This window comes from Aphelocoma coerulescens, chromosome 2 (assembly GCF_041296385.1).
Source record: "Aphelocoma coerulescens isolate FSJ_1873_10779 chromosome 2, UR_Acoe_1.0, whole genome shotgun sequence".
Taxonomy (NCBI): domain Eukaryota; kingdom Metazoa; phylum Chordata; class Aves; order Passeriformes; family Corvidae; genus Aphelocoma; species Aphelocoma coerulescens.
Genome location: NC_091015.1, coordinates 110,514,979 through 110,542,001, shown reverse-complemented (window position 1 = coordinate 110,542,001; position 27,023 = coordinate 110,514,979). Strand labels below are relative to the sequence as shown.

Genomic DNA, 27,023 nt, shown 5'->3' with positions numbered 1-27,023 from the left:
AACAATGGTATAACATCCAGATTCCTCCAAGAATTGCTGATTACAACAGAATGCAACAGAATAGAAGCTGAGTTTTGTTTATAGCTTTACTATTTACTTTTTGTCTATTCTACATAATTCTTTTTTGTGCCTTTTTTCTTGAAGAGTACAGTTTTCCTTCCCAAAAGGTACTTAAATGAAATTTCCAGGAGTACTAGTTCCTTCACATGCTGTACTGACACTTTTTTCTTTGTGTTTTTTTTTTTGAAAGATAAATTCTCTATTACAGATCTTCACTTGGGAAGACATTTTCAGTTGTGATCAAGTTACTTCGCTTCCTTTCAGAAAAAAGAAATGTGCATCAATTTCTTTAGAAACCGTGACTTTGTTCGAATGTGGGCAATGGAAAACAGCCTTCTTAGATGCATTCAGGGATTGTAGCAAGTGAAGAATGGTGGAAAATGAATCTCATGAATGGGTTGAAATGTGAGTAGCTAGAAGTCTAAGTTATGATATGTATATAGCTTGATTTTTAAAATGTGAAGAGATTTTCCTTCAGTATGGGTAATGAAATGTAGCCAGAGAGTATCCTAGTGGGAGATGGGATATATGTAGTTGCTAAAGAAGCCATGCAAAATGCATAAAGTAGCTGTTTCCTTATTTTATTGTTTGGATTTGGGTTTTGTTGGGCTGGGGTTTTTGTGTGTGTGTGTTTCTTTTTTAATTTGATACAGACTTGTGGTTTCATTTTGTGTGGTGTTAGGTTTGGTTTGGGTTTTTTTGCTTCAGTTTGAGGTTGTTTTGTGTGGAGTTATTTTTTTTGCTTTGGGTTTTGGAGTTTTTTTGCTCTGGTTTGCAGCTTTTGTTTGGTTGGTTTGGTTTTTTAACAGAAATATACAGAGGGTTTTTTTGGCCTATTTTACTTTTGTCTTTTTGAAGACAATATCTTTTGTCTCTTGGCAGTGAAATAGATTTTTTGAGTCAAGAAAGAGTGCATGGATTTACTTGTTCATTTCCCTAAAATAATTTTTTAAAAAAATTTAAGACTCCTAGTGTCAGACAAGAGAAGAATCATGCAGCTATAGCTACTATTCATGATTAAAAGACTACCTGCTATAGTGCTGCTAAAAGTGTTGGGATGTTAAGTAGGGAAGTACAGATATTACCCTTAAAGCTAAAGGAAATCTGGCTTCTCAGTCTGAGATTGTGACACAGGCGTTTTCAGTATTCTGTACATTATGAGGCATTTTTTAAAATGAGAAATATTTAGCTTTTCACAGCTATGGTAAATTGTTCCATCTGTGTTTAACTGTATCAGTTTTATGTCTTGAGGACCTGCCAGTTAGGTAGCCTGTGTTATCAGGCTTGGGAAAGTGGTGTCATGCTTTGTCATGTTGGTAACAAAAATGTTGGGGCTTTTATTCCAGAAAGAAATATTTCTTATTTTCTATTTTAGTAGGTAACTGTAAATTATAATGTAAAATGAACTTTTCAAAGTTCTTTTTTTTTCTTTGTTTTTTTAACTGTTCTTGCCATGGTCTTTTCATATCTCTGATTATCTAGAATGCTACAGTTTTTCATAATAACTTCCAAGAACCCCTGGCTAATTACTGAGTTAATTATGAAAATACATGTTTGCAAGGCTATATCATCTAGCTGAATGAAAAAATAGTCTTATTATAGGCTATTTAAAACTCAGGAGGTATACTAGGAGCAAGTAGTGGTATAAGGATCCACCCAATTTGGTTGAGTACTAGGACCTGTACTTAAGTACTGTGATTCAGTTAACTAATTTCATCCTATTCATAACATTTGGGGGACTGGGGCCACAGTCTTAAGTTTAGAAAGGGAGGGAGAAATAAATACTGAACAAATAATGCTTAGTGAAGAACAGTATGACAAAAAGTTTTATTTTGTATAAATGACTTGTACTTGAGAGAAAAATGTGGTTTTAGTTTTGATAATGCCTGACCAATGAGAATCATTTTCAAGTTACTGTGGAGTGGCCTTAATGCTGTAAATAATCCAATTGGCCAAGTCCCAGTACAATGTAGATGAGAAAAGGATGCAGGAAATTCTCTTGTTTACACATGTGTCTGTTACACTGAGAAGCAAGAGGAGCCCAGCAAACTGAGAGGGTAAGGGGTCTTAAGATTGTGGGTTTAATGTTTAATTTCTATAAATATCTTCAAGGATAAAGTATGAGTTATTATCATGCTGATGGTAAGGAGGAAAACAGTCTGAAATGCCCAGAAAAAGTACTGAAGATCAGAAAACAGTATTTGAAGTATGAGGCTGTTATATCTAGCTAGATTTTTTTCTTCTATGTTTTTTGCTACTATCGTGTAGTATTACTTCTAACATCCCATTAAACATGTTTTTCAAGTGTAGTAGAATTCTTACTTACCATAACCACGTAAGTTTTTAAAATCTTCTAAGTGACAGTTTGTTAAAAATTTATTTCTTAGTTTTGATTAGAAATTAGTATAAATGCAGAAATTTCACAGATTATACTATTTTACTACTGAAAACCTTTTTTTAAATTACTTTTTGAAATGCATATTTAATGGCATAAATTGTTAAAACTTTGATACCTTTTAACGGGTGTGGTATTATGGACATAAGTGTCCTGAAAATATTGTTATGAGTTTGCAGAAGTTCATACTGCATTTTCTTTGTTGGAAAGCAGTGTTTTCACAGTGTTTCTATTTTCATAAGTTATGCAATTCAATAATGAGTTGTATAATCCTAACTTCCTTCAGAAAATATCTGAAGCTGGGATAAGAAAAATGTGTTCGTAGCTGTGTGGTATTATTCTAATGCAATGAAATATATTTTTTTGATACTATGATTTGTTGATGCTGGACAAAGATATTCAGTCTGTCATTATTTTAAGGGCAAGTGTCAGAGATGGTGTGAGACACCATGGATGATCCTTCAGCAATGAGAACCAAGGGTCAAATTTCAAAAGCAGTGTTCATGAGTTTAATAAGCATATATAGCAATTACTACTAATGAGCTTCCAACTGACTATCCAGATAGCTGCATTTTGTTTGTGTTGGTTGTCACTGATTCTTAAAAACATTTTATGAAGCAGACTCTGCTATAAATAATTGTATAGCTAGACTGCTAGTTTTTGGTTCAGATTTCCTGTGCTGTTAGGAAAATTATTTGTGTTTCTGAAAGCAGTTCTTTTCATAATAACATGAAGATAAATGAATTTCCAAAATATATTAGGCATCATTAATAGAACTAGTCATATCACTTCCGGAGACATCTACAAAAGATTAGTCAAAAATGTGAAATTAGATGTCTGGGGGTTGGGTTTTTTTGTGTGCTTGCATGTGGCCAGCTTTGAATTTTGGCCACTCTTTCACCTTAAGTATAAAATACTAATGTTAACCTTGGCTAAATCCGAAAAATAAATCACTTGAAAATGAATATGCTAAAGGAGCTGTTAATGAACAGGCTTAATCACTGTCATTTCCTTCAACACAAGAGGGGTAGATATTGAAACCCATTTTGATATTCATGGAATCATAAATTCACAGATTCATAGAATGGTTTGGGTTGGAAGGGACTTTAAAGATCATCTAGTCCCAATCCAATCACCACGGACAGGGAAGCCCTGCAGTACAGCAGGTTGCTTAAGGCCCCATTCAGCCTGCCCTTGAACACTTCTGGGGATGGGACATCCACAGCTTCTTGGGGCAGCTTGCTCCGATGTCTCACCTAGTCTATTCACTCCTATTCTTTTTCTAGTCCATACAATGATCTTTAATTGACTGGTTTGTTATGAAAATGATCCTCCGGAACACCTTGATTCTTTGTTCATGCTGATTAAGTAATCTAGGTCTGATTTACACTGGGTTAAATGAGACTGGGTTTTTTACCAAGCCCATTTGTATTTAATGTCAATCACATCACTGGAGGAATACCAGGAGGAATTGTCATGAAAGCTCATATTGTTTTAATTAATTTATTTTAATGTATTTTCAGTTGACTGGAATGTTTCTCTGTAACTTTTGTAGGTATCCATTTTTGCAAAAGGATGCCAACTTCCCTGCTGCCATGCTGAGTAGTCACCACTTATACAAATAATTTCTTCTGTTTTAGTGGGACTACCTATTGGCCCACAGTGAGCGAGCACTGAGAGAATAAACAGAGATGCTTCTCTATGCATTTACGTGACATCTGGTATACAACATATGATACTTTGTGATTTATTTTATGTGACCACTGTAGTAACTGTGGATTTCTGGTTAAAGTCACAATATGGATTATTCCTTAGTCCATTTCCCTCAAGGATGATTTAGTGGAGTTGGAGCCATCACAGGATAATATCTTACATCACTAAATCTCACAAAGCAGTCCTTGAGCTGTTGAAGGACATGAGACGGTGTTAAAACACTAGACTGGTTAGGGAAAAATAAGAATAATTACATTAAAATGTCCAAGTAGCAATCTTTTTGTAAGGAACATTCTTAAAAGAATTAATTATAGAAGATATGGCTTCTAAAACTGTTCTGATAAAACTGAAAACATCTCCACACAACAGAATTGTTAATTCTGGTACAACTATGTCAGAGTAGTTGAACAAGCCAAACTCTGACCCAGAGAAAACTCTGACCCAGAGAAAACAAAATATTCATGAGCGTTCTTATTTGTCTACTTATGTGGGTGGGAAAATCACTTGTTTCTAGACTCTGAGTAGTGTTTTGAAGAAAAATTGGTTTGTGTCCTAATAAGCATTGGAGTGTTTTATGTCTTGGTCTGAAACAAATCATCAGATATTTATGATTAATTTTCTCTACTCCCAAAGTTATGACATTTCTTTTAAAAGTAGGTCATGTTTTGAATAGGAAAAGATCATAAATTATTTCAACTCTAACAAGACAATTCTTGATCTCTCATATCATAAAGCATGTGGTTTTAAGATACTGTCAAGAACTTTAAAAATCTGAAGAATTTCTCAGAGTATAAGCAGGGATTAGAAACTTAACTATTTCAGGGATATGCTGTTACATCTTCATGCTTCAGTGAAAATAAAATAAAATAAAATAAAATAAAATAAAATAAAATAAAATAAAATAAAATAAAATAAAATAAAGAAAAAAAATCACACCAAAAAAACCCCAAAACAAAATGCAACCCCCTCCAACTCAGTGGGAGTTTCTTTAGTAAGAAAAAAGAGCCTGTAAATGAAAGTGAAGCTATCCAGTTCAAGGTCACTTTCCAAATGAGTAACATAGAAGAAGTTAGAAATGAGGTACAAACTCTAGAGAATAGACTTGGGATGATTTTGTCTAAATAATGACGCTTCTCTATACATTTAAGTGACCTCTACTGTTTGGATGAACATGTTTTAGCATTGCATCTGACCTAATTCTCGTTCAGTAAAGTGCTCTTCAGAATGGTTAGTCTGTCTTCAGTTTCCTTTTTTTAACTTCCTTTTGAAGCTGAAAAATACCCAGCTGAATTGACCTGTAGCCCAGTCTGAAAAATGTGGTAAAAATCCCACAGATCCGTGAAGTCCTCTGTTGTGTTTGGGAATAGTTGAGCCTCCTCAACTATATTCAATAAGAAGTTACAGTGGCTCTCACAAAAAAGTCAGTTTGACTTTTGAACCTAAGTAAATGAAACATTAAATTCTAGAACCCTAATACTATCAACAGCTGGGAAAGGAATTTAACCACTGAGAACTCAACATGATACAATGATCTTTAGTCTGAATAGTGTGCTATAAGCTTATTTGTAGCTTATTTGCAAATATTTATGTTTCATCCATCTTAAATTGTTTAACTAATACCCTGGATGAAAATCACCAGCTGAATGAGATGGTTTTTTTCTTGTCTTCTTTGACTTTTAACTTACAGCCGGCTTTAATGCTTGTAAATATTAAAGACTTCTAAAACCAATTACGAATTACATACTCAAAGGCAGATCTAGCCTTGTGGATGATATATATCTTGAGTATTATTTCCCTGCATTTCTGTAGTCTTGCCTCTTTCTGAAAAGTTCAGAGGAAATCCATGCAAGATCCTCTTCTGTGTCATGTTAAAGGGCTGCCTGCCAGAATGAGCAAGGCAGTGCATGTGTGCACTGGCTGAGCTCACATCCTGTAATAACACACTGACAGCTCGGATCGAGCTGAGTCTTGTGAGGTTCTCTGTGGTGACTGACAATTCATTCTCCTGTAACTGAGCTGAGTGGTGTAAGAAGCTACCTGCTGATCCTCTTTGTTCTCAGTAAAGGGGGTTATGACCCTGTTAGTGCTGCAGCACTTTCAGTGTGGGTTAAAAAATGTTCGTCACACTAAGCACTCACTGAAACTAACTTAGTCTGCTTTCTGTGGAAACAGAGGAGGAAGAGTCATGCACTTTGGTGTTCTTAGTCTTAGCTGCAGAACTGCTGAAAAACAAACCAAACAAAAAAACCAGATACCATTTTAATGTGATTAAGAGCAAATTTCATTGTGCCTGAAGAACAAGGTGCCTATAGGTGTTTCTGTAAATCAGGGGAAGAGTTCACTGCTATCTTTAGCCATAAGCATTAAGAAAAGGTAGTGTTTCGGTACACCAAACTAGTATTAATTAATGTGAACCCTCTTCTTCTGAAGCAATTACCTTTTTCAAGTTTGAACAACAGATTACTATTGTTTTTAAAGAAATCTCTCTATGCTATTCAGAAGATACCTATTAGACCAGCTGTTTAACTGATATGAATTAGTCTGAATTAACCATTGCCTTATTTTAAATACACTCTGAATCTGTTCTCAGTTGAAGTTATTATTAATATTCTGATTCATAACCTGTCTTTCCTAATAATAATTCAGACAATATATTCCATGGAGATTACCAATCTTCACATAGAATCAATGAGATTAGATTAGAATTTAGGGGAGTTGGCAACGTGATTAACTCAGAAGCTTACAGTAGGTTTTGTAAACCTGTTTTTAAGTCATTTGTAATGAAAGGATCTAAAACTTTGACAGTTCATACTTCTCCTAACTACCTAGGAAGCTTATTTTGCCTCTTTTTTTCATTGATCATATCCTAATAAAAAGTGATAATCAAATCTCAAAGGGGAGCTAGCCAAGCGAACTCAAAAGCTACTGAATTTAGTTGGATTATGCTTGGTTTAGCTTCTTCTTAATACTTCTTTTTGAGACTGTCTGAGAAAGTTGTTGGTTTCACACACACTCCCTTCCCTCACTGCATAATCTGATTATACAATATATTATTTCAAGTGTAGTGGCTGAGGAATGAGTATCAATACTACAGACTTGAATGTATAAAAATTATGGGTGAAATATTATAAAGGTTTGTAATCAAACAAAACATTCTTGGGGAAATGAACGTACTGTAAATTATATTTAAAGCAGTACTTCAGAACTTCTTTTGGCCTTATGGGTAGTAAATGGCAACATCTCTATGTACAAATATTTATGTTACCCATATTTAACCCTAAGGATTTGAATACAAAGATATGAAGAAACATTATCTTGTTGCTGTAAAAGACTTTGAAAGATATTGCAATGATATATAATCACTTGTATTAACCAGTAGACTTAAATCAGAGTAAGTATATAATTCTGGTTCTCATCTGAAGAAATAGTATCCAAACTGTTTAGAGTTTATTAAAATTGGCAGCCAAAAAAAAAAAGGGAAAGAAAGAGTAACATTTGTTTAGTCTTTACTTTGTTGTAATCTGTGACTACCTTCCAAGTTGATTTTTTTATGAATGCATATGTTTACAGTATGTATATATAGTTTGTACAGTATGTATATAGTCTGTATAATATTAAAAAAGATATTATATGCCTCTGTTTTAAAAAACAATTGAAACACTGAAGAGGATTTTACTTTAAAATGGGTATTTAGACATGGAGAGAAAATGGTAAAAGGAAAAGAGGGAAAACAGTTCATAGGACCACAGCAAAGTGGACCGGGTCCTTTATTTTGATGCATCCTTTTTCAGAGAAAATTATAGCATTCCATTCTGAGCAAGAAGCTTTAAGACCACCCCCCCCACCCCTCTGCCATCAAAAATAATGTAAAATATGGTGTGAAAGAATTCTTGTCCTAAATTACTGCTTTTAATTATTGGCACTTTTTTTCTTGGTGTAACTTAATAGAACAAATTCACTTTACTAAGGGGTGTTTTTATTCTGTGGAAAGAAATAGCCACTCAGCTCTTAAAAGCTTTTTGCTCTGTCAACTTTACCAGTCTTGTGGTCAAATTCTCCTATCGGCATAGAAAGTTTCACCATATTTTACAGAAGCAATTCACACATTGAGAGAAATATATAATACCTCATTGTTAGATGAATCATGGTATAGGTAATCATTTAAAAAAAAAAAAAAATCAGTCCAAATATTAAATTTTGTGAAACTTCATGAAGAAATAAACGTTTCCTGCAAGACACTAATTATTGCTGTCATAGGCATATTTTTTCTGGATTGTTTCCACCTGTGCTTAGAACTGACCTTCAGCCTGGGAAGTATCTGGGAGTGCTTGATTATCTTGTTCACTCCTTTCCTTTGTACACAGTGTTCTCGTATTTGCAGTTCCCGTTGGCAGAATAGATTTGGGGGATAAAGCCTTCTTTCTTCTTTTTGCATGTTCCTTACAGCTAGTTCCTGACAACAGTGCAGAATTGCTGCTTTTAAGGCAGTTCAGTGTTGTCAGAAAATGGGCTTATTACTTGTGACTCTTCCCTACTTACATGGTGTTTTGTGACCCATTTGGCTAAAAGTTGCATATTCTGAGATTCACAATTTGTGATCTTAATTTTGTCTCATTTCCTGGATGTCATGGCAACATTGTTAAAACTGGGAGAAAAGGCTTGCAGAGCTTCTCAGAAATCACACTACTCAGAGAATCATGTTTGCAGGGACCTTTGAGGTCATCTAATCCATCCCCCTTGTTCAGAGCATCGTATTTAGGACTTCTACATAGCATGCCTTTGTTTCACAAGAATTCCTGTCACACTAGAGGTTTTATTTTCTCTGAAATGAGTGGGATGACTTACACGTGGAGTTGGAAATCTTATTTCAAAAGATTGAAATAGGTTGTGGAAAAGGATAGCGAATGAGGACAAACTGGCAATGTGACTGGCATGGCCAGCCTGAGGGCCACTGAGGGCTACTTCATGTTTCTTTTTTGAAGATATAAATTATACATATCTGCAATTTTACCCTACATGTCTTCATGTGAATTATTAAAACTTTCAGAAGAAGCAAACTACTATTAATAATAGAAAGGATTCCTCCTCTGGAGTCACAGAATTTTGGTTACTACAATGAATAGTGGAATATCAAGAATCCCGTTGCAGTTTAAAATGCTTATTTCAGCATTATTGTGATGCTTTATTTTCTTTTGGTTTCTGGATAGTCTGACTAATTTAGAAAAAAGACCAAGCCATTTCTGAGTCCTCCTTTCATGTACTTCTCTCCCTGTGGTTTATTGCCTTTCAGTCACTATCTTTACTGTGCTCATCCTTTATCTCTTCTGGGAATTTAGCTATAAATGGACAACTAATATAATAATGCACTTTCTGGGTGTAATTCAGAAAGGCTTTGTTTGTCACAATACTTTATATGGTGGTAAAATGCATTTTTCTCAGCAGAACTACCATTTTCCTGAAATTATTTTCTAGTTTTTAACTTTTTTAGGCCTGATAGGTAGGTAGCAAACTTTTTTTATAGATTTTTTTATAGAAGGCCAAGTTGAAACTTGGGTCTCTACTTTTGCCTTCTCTCTCTGTCATATTATTCCATCTCATCATCTAGAGCTGATCAACTCAGAAGAGGGATCTGACTCCAATTTTGCATAGATTCTACTATCAAGGGCTTAATTTCACTTGGTCCTATTTATTTGCTGCCTCTGAAGTTTTTTAGTGTCTTCCAAGATTAAATTTATTAATTTGTTTTCAAGGCAAAGGTGTTTATACCATAAAGAAATAATGAGGAAAATAGTAATATTCTGTGTTCCCAAGATTGTAAATTTGGTTAGATCTATAAGAAATGTAGACGACTACTCAGTACTTCTCTCTTTACTGTTTCCTCTTAAACAGGCTAAGCATTTTGGGTTTATTTTCCTTCAGTTCTATCCTTTTTTTTGGTAAAGCATTTGAGTTTTTATCCTGTTCTTTAGGAACTTTAAAAATTATAGAACTTGGAAATTAAGATTTAGGCCTGACATTGTCTCTTGCACTTAAAAAAATCAGGCAGATGATATGTTATAGAAGGAAGGTGAGGTTGCATAATTTTAGTCTTATGTATCAGGACATTAATGAATTGCCACCGTGATTTCATTTTATCTCAAAGAGACACTTAGGACATCATACTGTCCAAATTGATGTGTTAAGGAAACCATTCTTTTTCAGGCACTTCTAAGATTTCCTAATTGGGCAAAAAAGCTCAGAACAACACAACACCACCACCTCACTAAAACAAAACCTGACAAACCTGTATACACTTCTCTTTGTGAAGTTAAAAACATAACTTTATATTTTATAGTTTTCACAGCATAACTGTTTTTAGTTACTGGACATGAGAAGGAAATAAAACAGGTTGTGGAAATAAATTAGATCTGTATTGATATTTTTATGTTAAAAGGAAACTAGAAAAGTATAAATAGGAGGGAAAAAAATATCACATAACTCCTAATAGGAAGTAAACAATCTGCAGTATTTGTCTCCTCAGGCCATTTTTTGGCTGATTTTTAGTTATGACACATGTAAGGAATACAATGTTTGAAAACAACATAGCTTAAAAATATACCATATAGTTTAATATTGTTAATATTGTTTTATAGCTGTGGAGAAAAAATAAACAGAATCATCTTTGGCTGTGCATTAAAACGTCTTAAAAGCACTATCTTTTGACTTTCATGAGGTATGATAATCTGTATATGATGTCATGGTCTGTTTGGATCTCTCAAATTTACAGCACAGTGCACTTTATAAATTAAACTTTATTTTATGAATTTATGACCTCATAAAAAAAAAAAAAAAAACATAAAAAAATATAAATCCTCTGCCTCAAAAAACACTGCCAAAACATAAAGACATCAAACAATGGTGGAATTGTCTTTGAACAGACTAGTCCAACACATGAACTCACTAATAATTTTTTCCCTAATTCACAAGCTCTCTAATTCACAATTTCTCTAAATCATATTTTCTCTATGAACAAACTAGTTACCAAGCTGTTGATGCCAGTGCTCATTCTTTCTCCTCTATCAAGGAGTGAATGTCCCCCATACCACACTGACAAGCAAAATCCTCATCAGTCACCCTGCTGTTGAATCTGCTTCAAAAACTTTGGAGTTAAACTTAGGCATTTACACTTTCCAGCCCAGAACTTTGGTCTGTAGCACTTCCATGAGTTAGCATCACCTGAAGAAACTGCCAGGTAGTTGCTTCCTGAAGATGCAGGAGTTGTTGGCTGCAGGTAATATCAGCTCTTATCTCTTCCTATCTGCTGAGTTCTATGTACAGGCTGCTTTCACACTAAACACTCACGTTGGGACTGCTCTGAGCATATGTCAGACTTTAGGACCAGCTACATGTTCATTACTATCATATTTTAATTTTTTTTTTCTCTAAGAATTTTCCAAGTCATTTTTGTTATCCTAGCTTCAGTGTCTGGCAATATCGAGACATTTATTTGCTAGGATTTTAGTATGGAATTAATTCAGTTCATATACCAATTTTACCCAATAGATTTTGAATAATATCTCTTTAACCTCTGTGTCTTATTGGTAAATTACTTCGTAGCCACTATCGTAGAGATGGTTTCTATAATCAGTACTGGTTTCATTCCATGCAGGAGTGTATATGTTGATTATGTTCAATGTATATTCATTGTCATTAATTTTGGAGCCATAATCATAGGCTCTAGTACATAAAGCAATTGCATTAAGTGAAGGGCACTTTTAGTAAGAAGTAGGCAGGATTGGTTTCTAAGATACAGAGCCATGAGCAAATGGTAGCTTTATTTTGTCCATTGATTTGCACAGTGATTATTAGGAGTGTTTATGAAAAAATTGCTATGTGTTTCCTCATTGTGTGCATATGCTGTAATTATTCTGGGCCAGTAGCATATGATTAGTTTCCTTACATGCCTGTAGTACCCCTTTCACTCTGTTTTTATCACAACCACGTACAGCTTCATGTCCAGTGTTACTACATATAGGTAAATTCAGGTTAACTTTAGATCTTAGTGCTAATGTAACATTATCACCCACTGTCAATACTTGTGATGCTGCAGATGGTAATCCTTCTGTAACTAGTTTTAAAGGTGCATTATCATGGATCTGCAATACCTGAGTTGTTCCATGGGCAATGTTAAAAATGCAGGATCTGTTATGGATAATTTCTGGGTAGATGTTCCAAGTGTCATTTGTTGCCATGGTGATGCAGTAGGGTCATATTTTCTGCAAGAGAAGACACTCAGGTCTTGGACATAATCTAAACTTCAGTTTTTGTTAACTTTTTCATTGTAAAAGGGGAGGCACACAGGTAACTCCTGAGTTGGATATTTAACTGCAATCTCATTTTATGGACTTCAGAAGGATTTTACTTCTGTTTGAACAGGATTTGGGGCAGATATTGATATGAATTCCTTATCTATGGTTCTTCTTGTGGGCGTTTGTCACTTGTGTAGCCAACTTAAAAGTTCTCACAGATAGAATCCATGCATAGAGTATTAATAGATGCATTCTTGTGTAGTTGCTGGTTTAGTAGTTTATTCCATTGATCTACTGTCTCACTATTTTGAGGTTAATGCAGTAGCTGGAAAATCCATTGTACAATATTTGAACCAAACCAAGCTTGTCCTACCTTTTTCTTAAAATGTTATCAATGCTAAGATTGTATTTGTCTGGGTAAGGGAGATGTAGGAAGCCACTGGCTTAAAGCAGTTGTGAGACCAGTGAGAGCTTAGGCAGGGAATATATTCTGAATACCACTATTTCTGCTCCTGTAAGGATTCCTTTCCCCCCTCCACGTGTTTGTCATAGTACACACGAGAAGTTTCCCAGATTAATTTACCTTCCATGAAGTTGGTAGAATGTTGGTGATGTGCTGTACCTTTGTTTAACAAAAATGGCACAAATATACAATTTTTTTCACCAGAACTTTTGCCACTCCTCTTTTTTATCCTCTCTCATTGCCTGTTGAAATAAATCCTACATCCCTGTGTGTCTAAGACACTCCTGTAACCAGGTACTTGTTCTGCCTCAGAGTTCTGTCCTATATTTTTTCTAACCAAGTGATCAGCCACCTGGCTCTGTGTTGCTAGGTAGGGTTTTGGTAATTAGGTAAAATTTTTATGGATATGTTTTTAGACTGAGCTATGTCATGAATCACTTTCCAGTGTGATGTTTTTCACCATACATTTCAATTATTTACTGAGCAAAATTTTTTCATCTAGCCACTGGGTGGAACCCCTAAGGGTGACTAATGAAAACCAGCTTTACAATAGGGACAGACACACAAAATTTGATCTCCTCTTCTTGAGTTTATAGCTTTGTAGTTAGCAGCCCTTAGTAAACAGTCCAGTTTTCAGGGAGTGAGTTAAATCACTTCCTATATTCTTCCCATAATGACCACATCATCCCTGCCCATTTTCTTCAAGCCTTCTCTCTGTGTCAGGGTTTGTTCACTGGAGAACTGCAGCAATACCATGGAAAGTTCTGACTTTCCAGTAGCACTTACAAAAGAACACGTACAGTTCTATGATTCATTTTATCCTATTCAATTTATATATTAGACAAAAGAAAATAAACTGGCTTAATCTGAAGCAGACATTTTCTGTAAAGACAGAATGCCTTAAAAGTTTTTGGCTGAGGTCTTAATAATTAAGAGACATGTAACTGAGGATTAAATCATTCAGTTAGTAAAATGATGTTGAAATTGTATCCTCAAGCACTGCCCTAGCTACTGAACTGACTGCAAAAGCTGAGTTCAGTGAGCAGGTATTAACATGAGGAAAGTGCAACAATTCTTTTCTCTCCTGGTGATTTTGTTAGCTGTGCCACCAAGGATGAATAAACTGCTGTTTACTTAAAACAATAGCTGGTAATAATAAATCAAGATCTCTTCTCTTTCTTGCTGGTGTTTAGGATCATGAGGTAAATAGGAAAAGTTGCAATATTATGAAATATGGTTGAGATCTATGTTCCTTGTCATGTTCACCAAATGTCTGTGTCTTTTTTTTCCCCTGAGAAATATTATCTCTCTTTTCTCACTCTATCATCACACATATTGTTTCCACTCTGCTCACCTGACACAATGAATGCTGCTTCCTAAAATTTGTTCATACTTATTTTAAATTATTCCATTAAGAAAAGAACACTAAAAGGGATTTTTGTGTTCCTTCTTATCCCTCAGTTGTTAAAACTGGAACTATCAGAAGGCTCCACTGATCCGAAAACCCCCACTTTCATCCAGTTCTCTAATTTATTTTATCTTTCCATCGAATTATCTTTTATTAAGCCATTATTCTCACTGAGCTCCATATGCTGTGCTGGCTATTCTGTTGCTGCCAACTCAAGCTAGCAACTTTTAAACTAGCTGCACACAGTATTTTTTTGTCAGTTTTAGACTTGTGCAATTTCTGATGTTTAGAGACCTGTGTCCAATAATATTTAAATGGAGCTTTCTTCCTTTAATTGTCTTTAACATACAAGTTAGAAATTATACCCCCTGGAACATATATAAATATATAGATATTTTATAGATGAGAGTTTTCAGAGCTCAGTGTAGATTTATGATGTTTTCTATGAGGTGGTCATCTACCAGAGAACAGAAAATTTTTTTTAAGTATCACTTTAACTACAGGGATGATTAAAGATTCAGTTTCAGCCGATTCAGTACTACAAGTCTTCAGTTGGACTGTTAGCCTTGTTTTTATTATTATTTCATCAGTTGCAGTATTTTTGAGAACGTGAAACAGTAGATTGATATGAACTATAAATAAGCTAAAAGAAGTCCATCCTAATCATCCCTTTGGCATGGTGAGATTTTTCAAAGTTTCCGAACTTTTACAATAATCAACACATTTTTCTAATTTTTTTAATCTTTGCTTCCTTTCCAACTAATATTTTAGTCTACTTCTCTAAAAATAGATACAAACATAAATTTTCATAATTCATACTTGTAATAGAATTCCTCTTACCTGTTTCACATATCCAACAAATATTTCTATTATTTTTTTGGTTTTTATCCTGAGTCAGCCAGCCGCTGAAATGGATTGTGTTGAGATCTGTCTCTTTTAATGAAAAAATGATATTATTCTACCTCTTGCAATCTTAAAGGAGATATCTAAACAACATATTTTAATTAGATTTTCTGAAAAGCACATAGGGAAATCAATACAAATAGAAACACCTCTTTTTTCTTACCACTTTGGAGTGAGCCAGCTCTTCTATTTTCTGGAGGAAGATCGACTTATTTGAATTCTTAATTTTTTTGAATTTTAGGTACAAAGTTGGGATCATCGATCCATGCTGAAAAGCGCAGGCAAAGTTCAGCCTATCATAAAATTATTAGAAGGCTAAGAGACCACCAGCTTACTGATCAAGCCTACTTCAATTATTACAGCAGTAAGTTTGATCTGACTCTCAGTGTCCCAGCCTCACTTCAACACTTGAGCCATCACAGTGGAGGGGAGCAAGAATTCATGACCAATGACTCTTTTTTCAGTGTCCTGTGAGCTTAACATTTCTCCATTTTTGGGAATATTACTGAATTTCAAACGACAAAGTCACCTCAAACCTGTAATGAAACATCAGCAGCAGGCTATTCTGATTCATGAATATCTTTCAGGTTTTTCAAATTTTCAGTCAAAGAAAAATATTGCCATTCTTATTTCTCCATCTTTTAAGATTTGTAAACTGTGCATTCCCCATGTTCTCCTTTTAATGAATATGCAAAGATGCTAGCAAAATCCACTGAAAAAACCTACTGATTATGAAAAGTGTAATAAGCTTTTCAGTAGATATCTACTAGTTTGGGACAGACACAAAAAAATGTAAGAAAAAGTTATTGTACTGTTTAAAAATCCAAAAGTTTCAACTATTTCATTATATATTTATTACATTACGTAGTATGTTTTATTTACATTATTATGCATTTAAAAATTACTGTGGTTTTGTTTGGTTCATTTTTTAATTAAAGCTTTAGGAAACAAGGCATTACCACAACCCAGATGTTAAATTAACAACTGACAGAAGAAGTTTAATATTTAGTTACTTTGGCTCTACTGGGCCTCATGCAAGTTTGTGGGTGGCAACATCTCTGTATTTTGGATAAGGCTTATTCAAATTAAATTGCTGGAAGTAGGTTAAGGAACAAGAAAGACTCAACCTTGATGAAGTTTTGGCAGCAGCTCTGCTACATCTGTGTAGTGTTGTTGTGGGGCTTGATGGTACTACACCAGGCAGTGATCATGAAGGGAACTGGGAGTCCTTCATTGTCCTTTTCCTCCTCTCATATCCATACTCCACAACAACAGTTCTCCATAAGCTTCTAACAAATGGCAAATAAATGTCCTGAAAATCGTGGAAAATTTGAAAACAGCTGGAAAACTGGAACAAAGCCTGCAAAAACTTCTATTCAGTTGAAATGAAACATAACTGAATCATAATGCCAAAATTATCAACTCTTCAGTCTTTTGTTTGCAGCATTGGCCTTCTGCATTTCAAATGCAGGTGTTAGCACTAATTACTGTAACATATAAACATGTTTTTTACAAATGGATATTGCAATATAAAAGCAATTTCTTTTTTACTCCAAACCACTTAATCTCCTATTGAAAGAGCAAGATTTTTAAGTTGGTTTTTTTGTAGTTTGGTTGGTTGGCTGGTATGGTTTGTTTTTAGCATAACCAAGAGGAAAAAAACAAGGAGGAATAAGTGGCTAGTCTCTACAGACTGTCAACATCAGCATTTTCTCAGCACTGGGATAGGAAAGAAATTTCTGAGAAACCGTTTTTCTTCTGGGCCAAATAAGTAATAAATTATGAAAAGATAAATAATGAGAAAGAATGCAACAAGATTTACTAGCTGAGTCATATCACTGTGAGGTAGGCTGCACAATACAGTAGGATAGCGCTACACTTTCAAAAATAATATAAGAATGTATTACCTGGAAATCTCCTGGAATGCAGACAGCAAAATAAAGACCCCTATAAAAATGCTTGATTTTTCTCATGAAACAAAGAAAATCCAAAGGTCACGAGGGTTTTGATAATTTTTTTCTTAGCTATGCAAATTATAAGGTGAGTTTTGCCTAGTATGAAATTCCACAGTTTAGGAAAGGAGGCAAGTGATTTGTGATTGTAATTCTAGACAAATAACTTCCTCTTACTAGATATTTAAAATATATATTGATTCAATTTAATCTGGTCTTGAAGGAAGAAAGCTTTTGTCTGTTTTCTTTAGACTCAAACATTTTTGAGAGCACTATGATTATTTAATGACACTTCCTTTGCAAGCAAATCCTAGCCAAGTAATAGGTTTGTCTATTTATGCTGTAGTAAAAACACATTAAATAAAATATATTTGAATAACTATTTCTTGTTGATAAGGCACAATTCTAAAACATGAAAAGCATCATTAACTCACAGCAGTAAAAAACCTGACTGTTGGAGCTTATTCATATAATATTATTAATTAAATCTAATGTTTTTTTTTTTAGGAGTGAAATTAGATGATGAATCAAAACATGAATTTAGACTCCATTCAGAAACAAATGGAAGAGATAGAGGTTTTTGGGACCCAACCAACACAACCTGATGAATTAGATAGATGTTGGCAACCAGGTGACCATCTGCATCATTCAAATCTTCCATCTCAGAGTTTCTACCCATACTCCCCTCATTATGCACGTATGCATACAAATTGCAGCAGTGATTGGGAAATTTTTGAAGCAGTCAAAATTCAGGAACTGGAAGAAGTCAAAGCCAGAGCTGCCCAAATGGAGAAGACCATGCGCTGGTGGTCAGACTGCACCGCTAATTGGAGGGAGAAATGGAGCAAAGTTAGAGGAGAAAGAAATAAAGCACGAGAAGAAGCAAGACAATTGAGAATCAAATTAGACACTGTCATAAAAGAGCTAAGTGTGCTTAAAAAAATACATCAGGATTTAGTAAGTGAGAAGGAAAACTTAGAAAATGGAACTGCTTGGAAAACAGAATACAGTTGCGCAGAAATATCTTGTATTAAAAAAGACCAAAACATGTTAACTTTTCTGGAACAAGAACCTCTGAAAGATCTTAACACAATCACCAAAATATCTGGGGCAGAAGACACAAAGAAGGTAAAGAATGGGTTATCTTTTTTCTGGATCATGAAGAAGTGGCAAAGTATGGATGTATATGTAGAAATAGGATTTTTCAAGCATTTTGACCAAAATGCTGCCTGATCCATTCTGCTAGAAAACCCTTTTATATCCCCCACCCATCTAAATATTCCTAATACAGAAAAATACAGAAAGCAATTCATACCCTTGCTCTATGACTAGACATTTAAGTAACAGAGGTAGACTTTTCTATCCAAAAATTTACAGTGTTGTTTTGATTCTCTCATATTTTATGATAGCAGATTACCTATCTTATCTGAATTAACCATGTTTTGTATACTTACATTTTTTTTCCCCTCCAAAAAAGCAAATTAGGTTCTTGGCTTCTAAAATAAAGTCATTTAATTCTCCCTGAACTTCAAAAACATGGGAAGAGGTGGGGCAAATTCTTTTGCAAATTTGCAAGATATTTTGTTTGATAAGGAGAGCAATTAAGTCATGACATAGAATTAAACAATAGAGTAGCAGCATTGCTTACACAGCTCCTAGATCTATATAAAAGATCCAGTTACATTGATCAAAAATGGAAGTATTTGTTCATGTTTAACTACCTTTAATTCTGTGCCTTGGAATGCACTATATAGTCTTCATAGACAGCACCATGTGAAAACTGTATTTGTTGTCTGATAGATGGCAGTCAGTGTAGATATAGGTAATTTTTTCATACATTACAGGAAAATGTTTTTCCCTGCATTGTAAAAGTAGGAAATTTTTTACTTCAATTCAAGGGAAATTGCCAAGATCTTAAATCTGAATGTATTCTGTTCGGAAATTTTACCCTGTAATGCATACTAATGATATTACATTCCTGTAAAATCTGGGAAAAAAAATGTAGTGTTAGTAGTGAGAATAAATTTTTCCAAAAGAACCATACCTTCCATATTTTAATGCAGAAAAATGTGCCATTGGAAGGAAATACCACAAAATATATTTTAGCTATTTCTCCTTAGTATAAAATATTTTCTACTTGAAAACTGAAACTTTATATGTGGATGGGAAACATTCTTACCTTTTCAGTGGTTTCTCATATTTTCTGATGTAAATTTTGGGCATTCCTCTAAAAACTCAAAAGAACAGAGTGATGTGAAAGAGGACTGTTAGTAAACTGCTAAAATGAGATTAGCTTTTAAACAAAATTCCTCAGATGTGGTAAAGCAAATACATTTCTAAAGGAAAGCTGTTTATAAGACACATTCAGTCTTCCTCAAAAATGTGTATTTTAGTTTTAACTATTTTTTCATAATTGATATTATTTTTGCTCATGTTTTGTACTCAAAACATGTATCTTCAAAATAGATATCTTTGTTCTTTATGAAAAACTTGTATAAGCCCATCACATGCTTCAACACACTTTACATAAAAAGTTTAGGACTTCATAATGTAGAGTTTCTCAACACATTATTTGTATGGATAAATTGCATTCCTGGTTTTATTTGTTCCAGGATTCTGTCTTCACCACAGTTATAGCCAACAAAAGATAAATGGAATATATTTCCTTAGTGAAGACACATTAGAAATATTTTGGATATGAAGCTTGTCATAACAGAAGGTGTGACATACCACAAAATTACAGTGATTCAAATATAGTGACTTTTTTGCACCTTCTACCCATATACAGTCCAATTGTATATGATGTTACCTATTTCCTTTTTTTTTTCCCTATGTTCCTTAAATGTCTAGAAGAGCCTTGGCCCTGCAGGAACTCTGTAAGACTTTTTCCTTCATTTATGTTTTTCTCAGGTGTCATATTTTTTTTTTCCTCAGGATATAAACAAAGACCAAAGCAATGACAATAAAAAATTCACCCAAAAGCCTCCTTATTTCTTCTCCAATGGACTTCCCAGCACCTATTTGGAGGAACCTAAAACAATTTTGGGCACTACAGCTAAGACAACAGATAATGATTTAATACATGTATCAGTCTTGAATTTGCATTTGGCTGAGATGAAGAAAATCTTACAGAAGGAAAGAGAGTAAGTGCAAAATATATCCTACTCATGGAATTCTCAGCAAGGAGTTTAAAACAGCTTCTAAAATAGATATGGTGATGTTTGCATTTATAGATCATATGTTCTAAGCTTTATTCATTGCTATTTGCAAGGCTTTAATAAGAATTTATAGAGAGAATTCAGCATAGTGTGTTTATTGTTTTCTTCGCCTTGTCTGTCATTTAAATAAGAGGTGTTCCATACAAATATATACTTATTAGCAATTTGGTATTAATGCAGTGATATCTCAGGTGTGTTATACCCAGTTATTGGAGTGTTTTGTGCATAACAACAAATTTTCATGTACTCTACCAGCAGACTTTGAAAGAGTCCAACTGCAGAATGACAAAGGCTGTTTTTGAATTCAAAATATATGAATCAGCTGAAAAATGCTGTTAATCTCTTCACTTCTAGAAAAGTCTTGGTTAAAACCAGATAACAGAGAGGGTAACACATTTATTGTACACTTATGTAACATATCAAATTTGTCTCACATAAATACTAAATGTACATTTTGGTGGCCTAAAAGAGTCTTATATTGTATAAATGGTCAATATTGAGAAAGATTGAATCTCACCAGGAAGGTTTTTCAAGGAAACATGCAGCATGTGATGTATGATGATGTAGTAGCAGACCTTAGGTACTATACGCCTGTAACTTCAAAATCAGTTGAAGATAATTAGAAAAATAAAAGGAAGAAAATTCCCTGTCTGTTGAAAATATATTCAACACTTTCGGTTCAGAGAGTCTGTAATGGTAAACTGTGTTGAAGTATTTCCTTCCAGTCAGTTTATTTCACACATCCTGCCTGTCAGTTTAGTTCATAATTGTCCTGTACATAGTTCAAGTCTAAGGCAAAAAATCCTTTCAATTCCTAATTAATATTTAATGTATTTTGTTATATTAATTAGATAGCTGTAGAAGGCATGCAATTATTCTCTAGTTGAATCACACAGCAGAAGATGACCATGCTCTCTCTCCTTAAAAAGTACTTAGTTTTTCTGTGGAAGCAAACATGTATGTGAGTTAGGAGACTGATGCCTCACATATCCATTTTCCTGGGGTTGAAATGTTTAGGGGCTTAGGTACTTCATCTTTCAACAGCAATCACAGTACACATACATATATAATATCTTTATTTTAGAAAATGGGTAATTTTTCAACTCATTTTTAGGCACTTCTCAGGCAAAACTTTAATAGGTTTTGGTTGTTCACATGCCTCTCTAACCAATTTGTAGCTGTATTTCAGAGAGACAGATTTTGCCATTTATGCCTAGACATATACTGACTGTGGTATAAGGCAATAAACTTACTGGCACACGGTAAGAGTTGGGGCACATCTATAACATGCAATGTGTGACAATGCCAACCTCAGGCAGCAAATGCTCACAGAGCAGTGATTTCCACCTAACAGCAGGGATTGGTGTAACAACTCCCTCTCCAGGAGGGCAGTATTTCCTGCATGCAGAGATGTTACATAAGCAGAATGTATGCAACTTCTAAGCATGAAGCAACTATATTTGGCAATAGACACAGCAAATAGCTAGGAATAATGCTACTAGGATAGGTATTATCACAGTCACCAGTTTCTTGAGATATCTGATGAATCTTTGTTGGGCAGGCTGTCACCTGCTAGCTCAGAAAGGGTTGGCCTCCACGCCTTAGTGGAACTGGCTGATTTTGCCAAATTTCCATTTTCAGATCTATAGTTTCCCCTCTTAGGTTTTATTCTTGCTCATGTCAGTATTTTTGCTCCTGGATTCTGGAGCTGCTAGTAATAACTATCTCAACAATCTCAGCCCGTTTGCATTTTTACTTCCCTTATCTTGTGTGGCTCTAGCTTAAGTACTTTCTCACAGCTTCTTTCTCACAACTTAGCAATTTTCTCAGTGAACTTGAGCCAAGGACACACAGCTGTGCTGCATCAAAAGCAAACAGATCATAGACATCTTGAACCCAAAGGCCAAAGGTTACTTTGGCAGTCAGTATGATCTTATTCATACAGCAGAGGACTTCTCAGCAGTTTTCTGGTTTGCATGCAGCACTCTGAACTCTGACTGCATTTTTACTGGAGTCAAGTAAGCTTATGCAAATCCAGTGTTTGGACTTGCCCCTGACTAAGTTACCTAACAGTAACCTACTTAGTTTCCTAACTAATGTCTCCATAAGATGTTGTGCTTCTTCACCCTGAGAAGATTTCTGCTTATTGCATGCTGCTTAGAGCTATCTTCAGTAATGTTGACATAGCCTTATGCACACAGATCAGGCTTTGCAAAGAGCAAAGAGAAAGAAGGTCTAAAAAAAAAATAGAAAAAGTAAAGAGATGAAAGTTTATGTTTTGACTTTCAAAAAATATCAGGTTTGGGTTTGCAATGTAAAATCACACACCAACATCCTCTACTGGGTACTAATGGCTCATATCAATTACACATTTGAGGTCCCACTGACATGAATAGGAATGACAAGCCTTATGAGTTGCTCAGCATTTTACATAATCATTTGCTTAAAATAGCTGTCTTTTGTCATCTTTTGGCTCAGTGTTCTCACCTAAATGTCTTCTAGTTTTAAGGTTGTAATTTGTTCTGTTTTTAACTTTAAAGTGTTTATTTCGTCTAAAACCAAAAGCCCACAAAGTAGCCCACTGCTAGTTGACAATATCAAGAGGAGCTGCTTAAGGCTGGCTGGGCAAACATAGACAACAGATACAGAAGGCTCTGCTGAACAACAAGAAATCCTTTCTTGTTTTTTCTGTGAGGATCACTGAACACTGGCACCAGTTTCCCAGAAAGGTTGCTGGGTCTGCATCCTTGGAGACAATCAAAAGCCATCTGGAGATGGTCCTGAGCAACCAGTTCTAGGCAACCCTGTTTGAGCAGGTGGTTTGCACCAGATGACCTCTAGAGGTCCCTCTCAACCTCAACCATTCTGTGTAATTATGCGATTTAATTCGATAATGAGTTAAAATGTCTCATTACAAGATCCACTAAAAATGCTCTGAACTTGATTCTTTTACCTAGTAATAAGCTGCTACACTGATCGCTGCTATATTCTTTCTCCCACTCTTTGTTTTCTTTAAATAGTAAACTTTATGTAATCAGGATCATCTCATTTAATAGTATCAGAGGGACCTTGTCTCATTTAAGAAGCAGTGTAACATAAAACAAAACTACTGTCTTCTAAATAAACACTACATACTGACCATTCCTCTTTTACTTTTCAGATTAGACCATTTCTGAGGACTTTCACTGCATTCAGTACAGTCAATAGGCTATTATTCAAAGTATTAGAATGTCATCTTTCAGACTTTCACTTTCTACTGCATTAAATGTCCCACTTAACAATTCTCTTAGTTATCCAATGAAGTCATGATATCATTCCAATGAGATATCCCATTACTTTAGAAGAAAAACTGTTGAGTTGAAATACATGAAATAAATCTTTCTCCACTTTGCTTTATAAGTAATGATGTTTATTCTATTACTGTAATGTTATGGGAGCTCTAGGTGTTTGCTAAAATAAGATGTGCTATATGCTAAATCTAGGCAGAAAAAGGAGATCCCTGATTCAAGAGCACTAGGTTTAGTTATAAAAGAAGAGAGAAGATATTTCACTAAAGTGGACTGCTTCATTAATGTAGCTGACATTGCTTCCAGGACCTGAGCCAGTCCAGTCAGTGGGAACTCTTGCTATCTCTGTCCAAGCCTGCAGTCTGCTCCATAGAAATGCCCCAGACAAATTCCATCAATGCACTTGTCTTTAATAGATGAATTTTTAAACAAAATATCCTCAAAATATAGTTCTAGTAAGCCTGGAAATAACATCTTTAATAAAAAGATTGAAAAATTCCATTGGCCTCCATTAGAATAGAAGATAACTACAGTGGCACAAAATAGTTTCTTTAATTGGCAGTATTAGAATTTTCTTGTCAACTGTTTCATATTTTTCTCATTTTATAGGCATAGTACTTCTGAACTAAATAATACATTTTCCTAAAATTCTTCTCACATTTTCTTCCAGGGGGAATTATTTTTTGAAACATGAAATATACATATTTTAATCATGTTTTTAACATTTAACACCAATCATCTTTGGTTTCTGTACTGTCTTTATAGTGTATATTTTCCACTGCATATGTTTGTTTAATCTTCTGTTTATACCAAATACAAGTGATGTAATACCTTTTCTTCAAGGATCTTCACTAACTTGTGATAAATTAGGTGACCTGAGCCACTAACTGAAGTCAACTTTTCTTCAGTTTATCCCCACATTTTTTCTCATTTAAAGTTTTAATTTTGTACTACTGGATTTTTGTTTTCTCTTTAGCTATTATTTTTGGTAAATCTTTTGGAATAATTATGTGATGATATTAGAGGTTTTTAATAAAGTCAAGATATACCTTTGACAAAGGCAGCAAAATATAACTCAAGCTATGAGAAGGAAATTCAAAATAATTTGTCATCTGTCAGCTTCAGAATTGTGCAATGCTAAATTTTAAAATACTTTTTCAGAATGAATGTATTTCTGGAGAAAGAAATGGAAAAGATGGAAAATGAATTATTTCTTTGGAAATGGAAATATGAAGAACTGAGACGAACCAAGCTGGAAAGCCTGAAACAGGTGAGTTAGCAGTACATAGTGATCACACAGAGTAAGAATGAAAATTTAGACCTCTGATTTCCTGTCTTGTAACTAAGAGTAAAATTGTGTCCAGGGTTTATGAATGTGATAAATCAACCACTTATCAGCTATTATTCTGCATAGCCTGATGGGAGGGACCTGATGAGGGTGTGTGGAGAAGCCCAGCCCTGGATGCTGCCATGGCAGCACTGGCACTGGGGAGCTGTGGGAGTGGCACTGGGGTGGCTCCACAGGCTTCCAGAAAGGGACTGGCCAGAGGGGAGGCAGGTTCTGGTGTCCCATCCCCATGTGTGGTGAGGCTGGTCACTCTGATGTACAGAAATCTGTGATCAGGGTCCAGTGGGGCTTGTGTTCAGGGAGAAGGGGCCCATGTGGGACAAAGGGTTGTTCAGGCAAGCCCTGCCACACTAAAGATCCCGGGGTGTTACCAAGTGGGCATGGTGGGGGTATCAACTTAGCAAGATCCCAGGGGTGGCGAGGGCCCCCTGAGATCTAGGCTGTGGCCAAGAAAGGCAACTCCTGGTTTAAGGAGAGCCACTGGTTCAGGTGCACCTGGCAAGCCCAGCACATGTCCTGTGTCTGTGGGGAATGGTGGCTTGTCCAGCAGTTTGCATGTGGGAGGGGGCTGGGAAGATGCTGATGGAAGCACAAGACAGAGCAGCAGCTGTAGCAGCACAGCCTGGAACACGGCCCTTGTCACCAGCTGGGAGTGCTGCTGCTGGCACAGCAGAGACTTCAGCTTTGAGCTGCTGAGGGAGGGTGCAGGTGCCCAGACCTTGGGCTGCAGGCAGTGCCTGATACCTTCCTGTGAGGCTGGAGCAATAGGACAGAGTGTCTCTGCCTGCAGGAGGAGTAGGGATTGGCTGAAAAAATGTGTTGTCCCCATTGACCTGGACGAGGAAGTAAGGCTGGGCAGGATCAGAGAAGGCAAAGAGAAGATTAACAGGATCTCCACAGGGATCCAGAGGTAAGAAAGTCTGAACCACATGGGAGGGGCAGCCAGAGACTGTGAGTTCACAGTGAATAGAGTCCCACAGTAGGAAGGCTGGAAAGATATGTTCTCCAGCAACTGGAGGATGGCTCTTTTTCCAGATCTGCAGTTCAAAAGGTTCAAAGACCTGGTAGTGAAGTAAGGGGGAAAAGCCATGACTTGAGAGGCATCAGAGCCAGCTTTAACCCAAACCATGCATTAACATCAGGAGGAAGCAGTGAGTGGCAGTAGTAGGAGGCTTGTCCTGTAGGGATAAAAACCCCTGTGTTCCCCACTTGCTTTTTTGAGGGTGGCTTGCTGTGGGCCAGGATCTAGAACATTGCAGAGAGATTGCCAAGGTCTACTACACTACTACTCATCCCCATGGACACCAGCTAGGGACATGCTAGGAATGATCACATAGCTCTGGGGTTGAGACCATGGGGACCTGGGTCTTGTCCCCTTGATCCTATCAGCTGGGTAATGTAATGAGGAGAGCTTTGAACTAAGAAAGGAGGCAATGAGAGATTACAGACCACAGTGAAATAAAGTGGTGGTAGGCTGGAAAGCTCAGGGCACAGGTTGATAGGAGCAAGAAAGAGTTCAGGAATGATTAAACAATGTAAACAGACACCATCTTGAGTGTTGGTAAAGAAATGCACACATCCTGGGAAACAAGCAGGGAGAATTAGAGCTCTATGCGGTTACAGAACTACAGTATTGTTGGAAAAATTCAAATACCATGCCAAGTTCTTGCAACTGGATCACTGTGAAGGACTTCCAGAAACATGGGCAAGGAAGGGCTGAGGGGATGGAAGTTGCCCTCAGATCTTTTGAGGTCTCCAGCAGGATGGGGGGTAATCAAACTTGTAACTCAGGATCAGAGGAGAGGCCAGTAAGTGTGTCATTGTGGTAGGAATTTGTTACAGACCACATGATAAGGAAACAAATAAAGTGTTTAAAGAACTCAGATCTCTGAGTTGTAAACCCCTGTTCTCATGGGTGACTGTACAGCTGCTAGAAAGGTACAACGGCTGATGCAATCAAAGAGATTTCAGTGGGGTTTCAGGAATAA

General features: G+C 35.7%; 1 protein-coding gene across 4 annotated transcripts in view; it reads left to right on the top strand.

Moving 5' to 3' along the window:
• The first annotated feature begins 272 nt into the window (after positions 1 to 272).
• The window catches only part of CCDC102B (coiled-coil domain containing 102B), a 147,411-nt gene continuing 120,660 nt past the window's right edge, over positions 273 to 27,023 (top strand). For 3 of the 4 annotated variants that reach the window (XM_069005931.1, XM_069005930.1, XM_069005928.1), the window contains exons 1-4: positions 2,050 to 2,117; positions 17,690 to 18,310; positions 20,117 to 20,325; positions 24,849 to 24,957. In XM_069005931.1, the coding sequence (XP_068862032.1) occupies positions 17,702 to 18,310; positions 20,117 to 20,325; positions 24,849 to 24,957 (927 nt within the window). In that variant the 5' untranslated portion in view covers positions 2,050 to 2,117; positions 17,690 to 17,701. Of the gene's footprint in view, positions 466 to 2,049; positions 2,118 to 15,471; positions 15,595 to 17,689; positions 18,311 to 20,116; positions 20,326 to 24,848; positions 24,958 to 27,023 lie in introns of those variants that run through there. The other variant, XM_069005929.1, reaches the window with a different exon arrangement.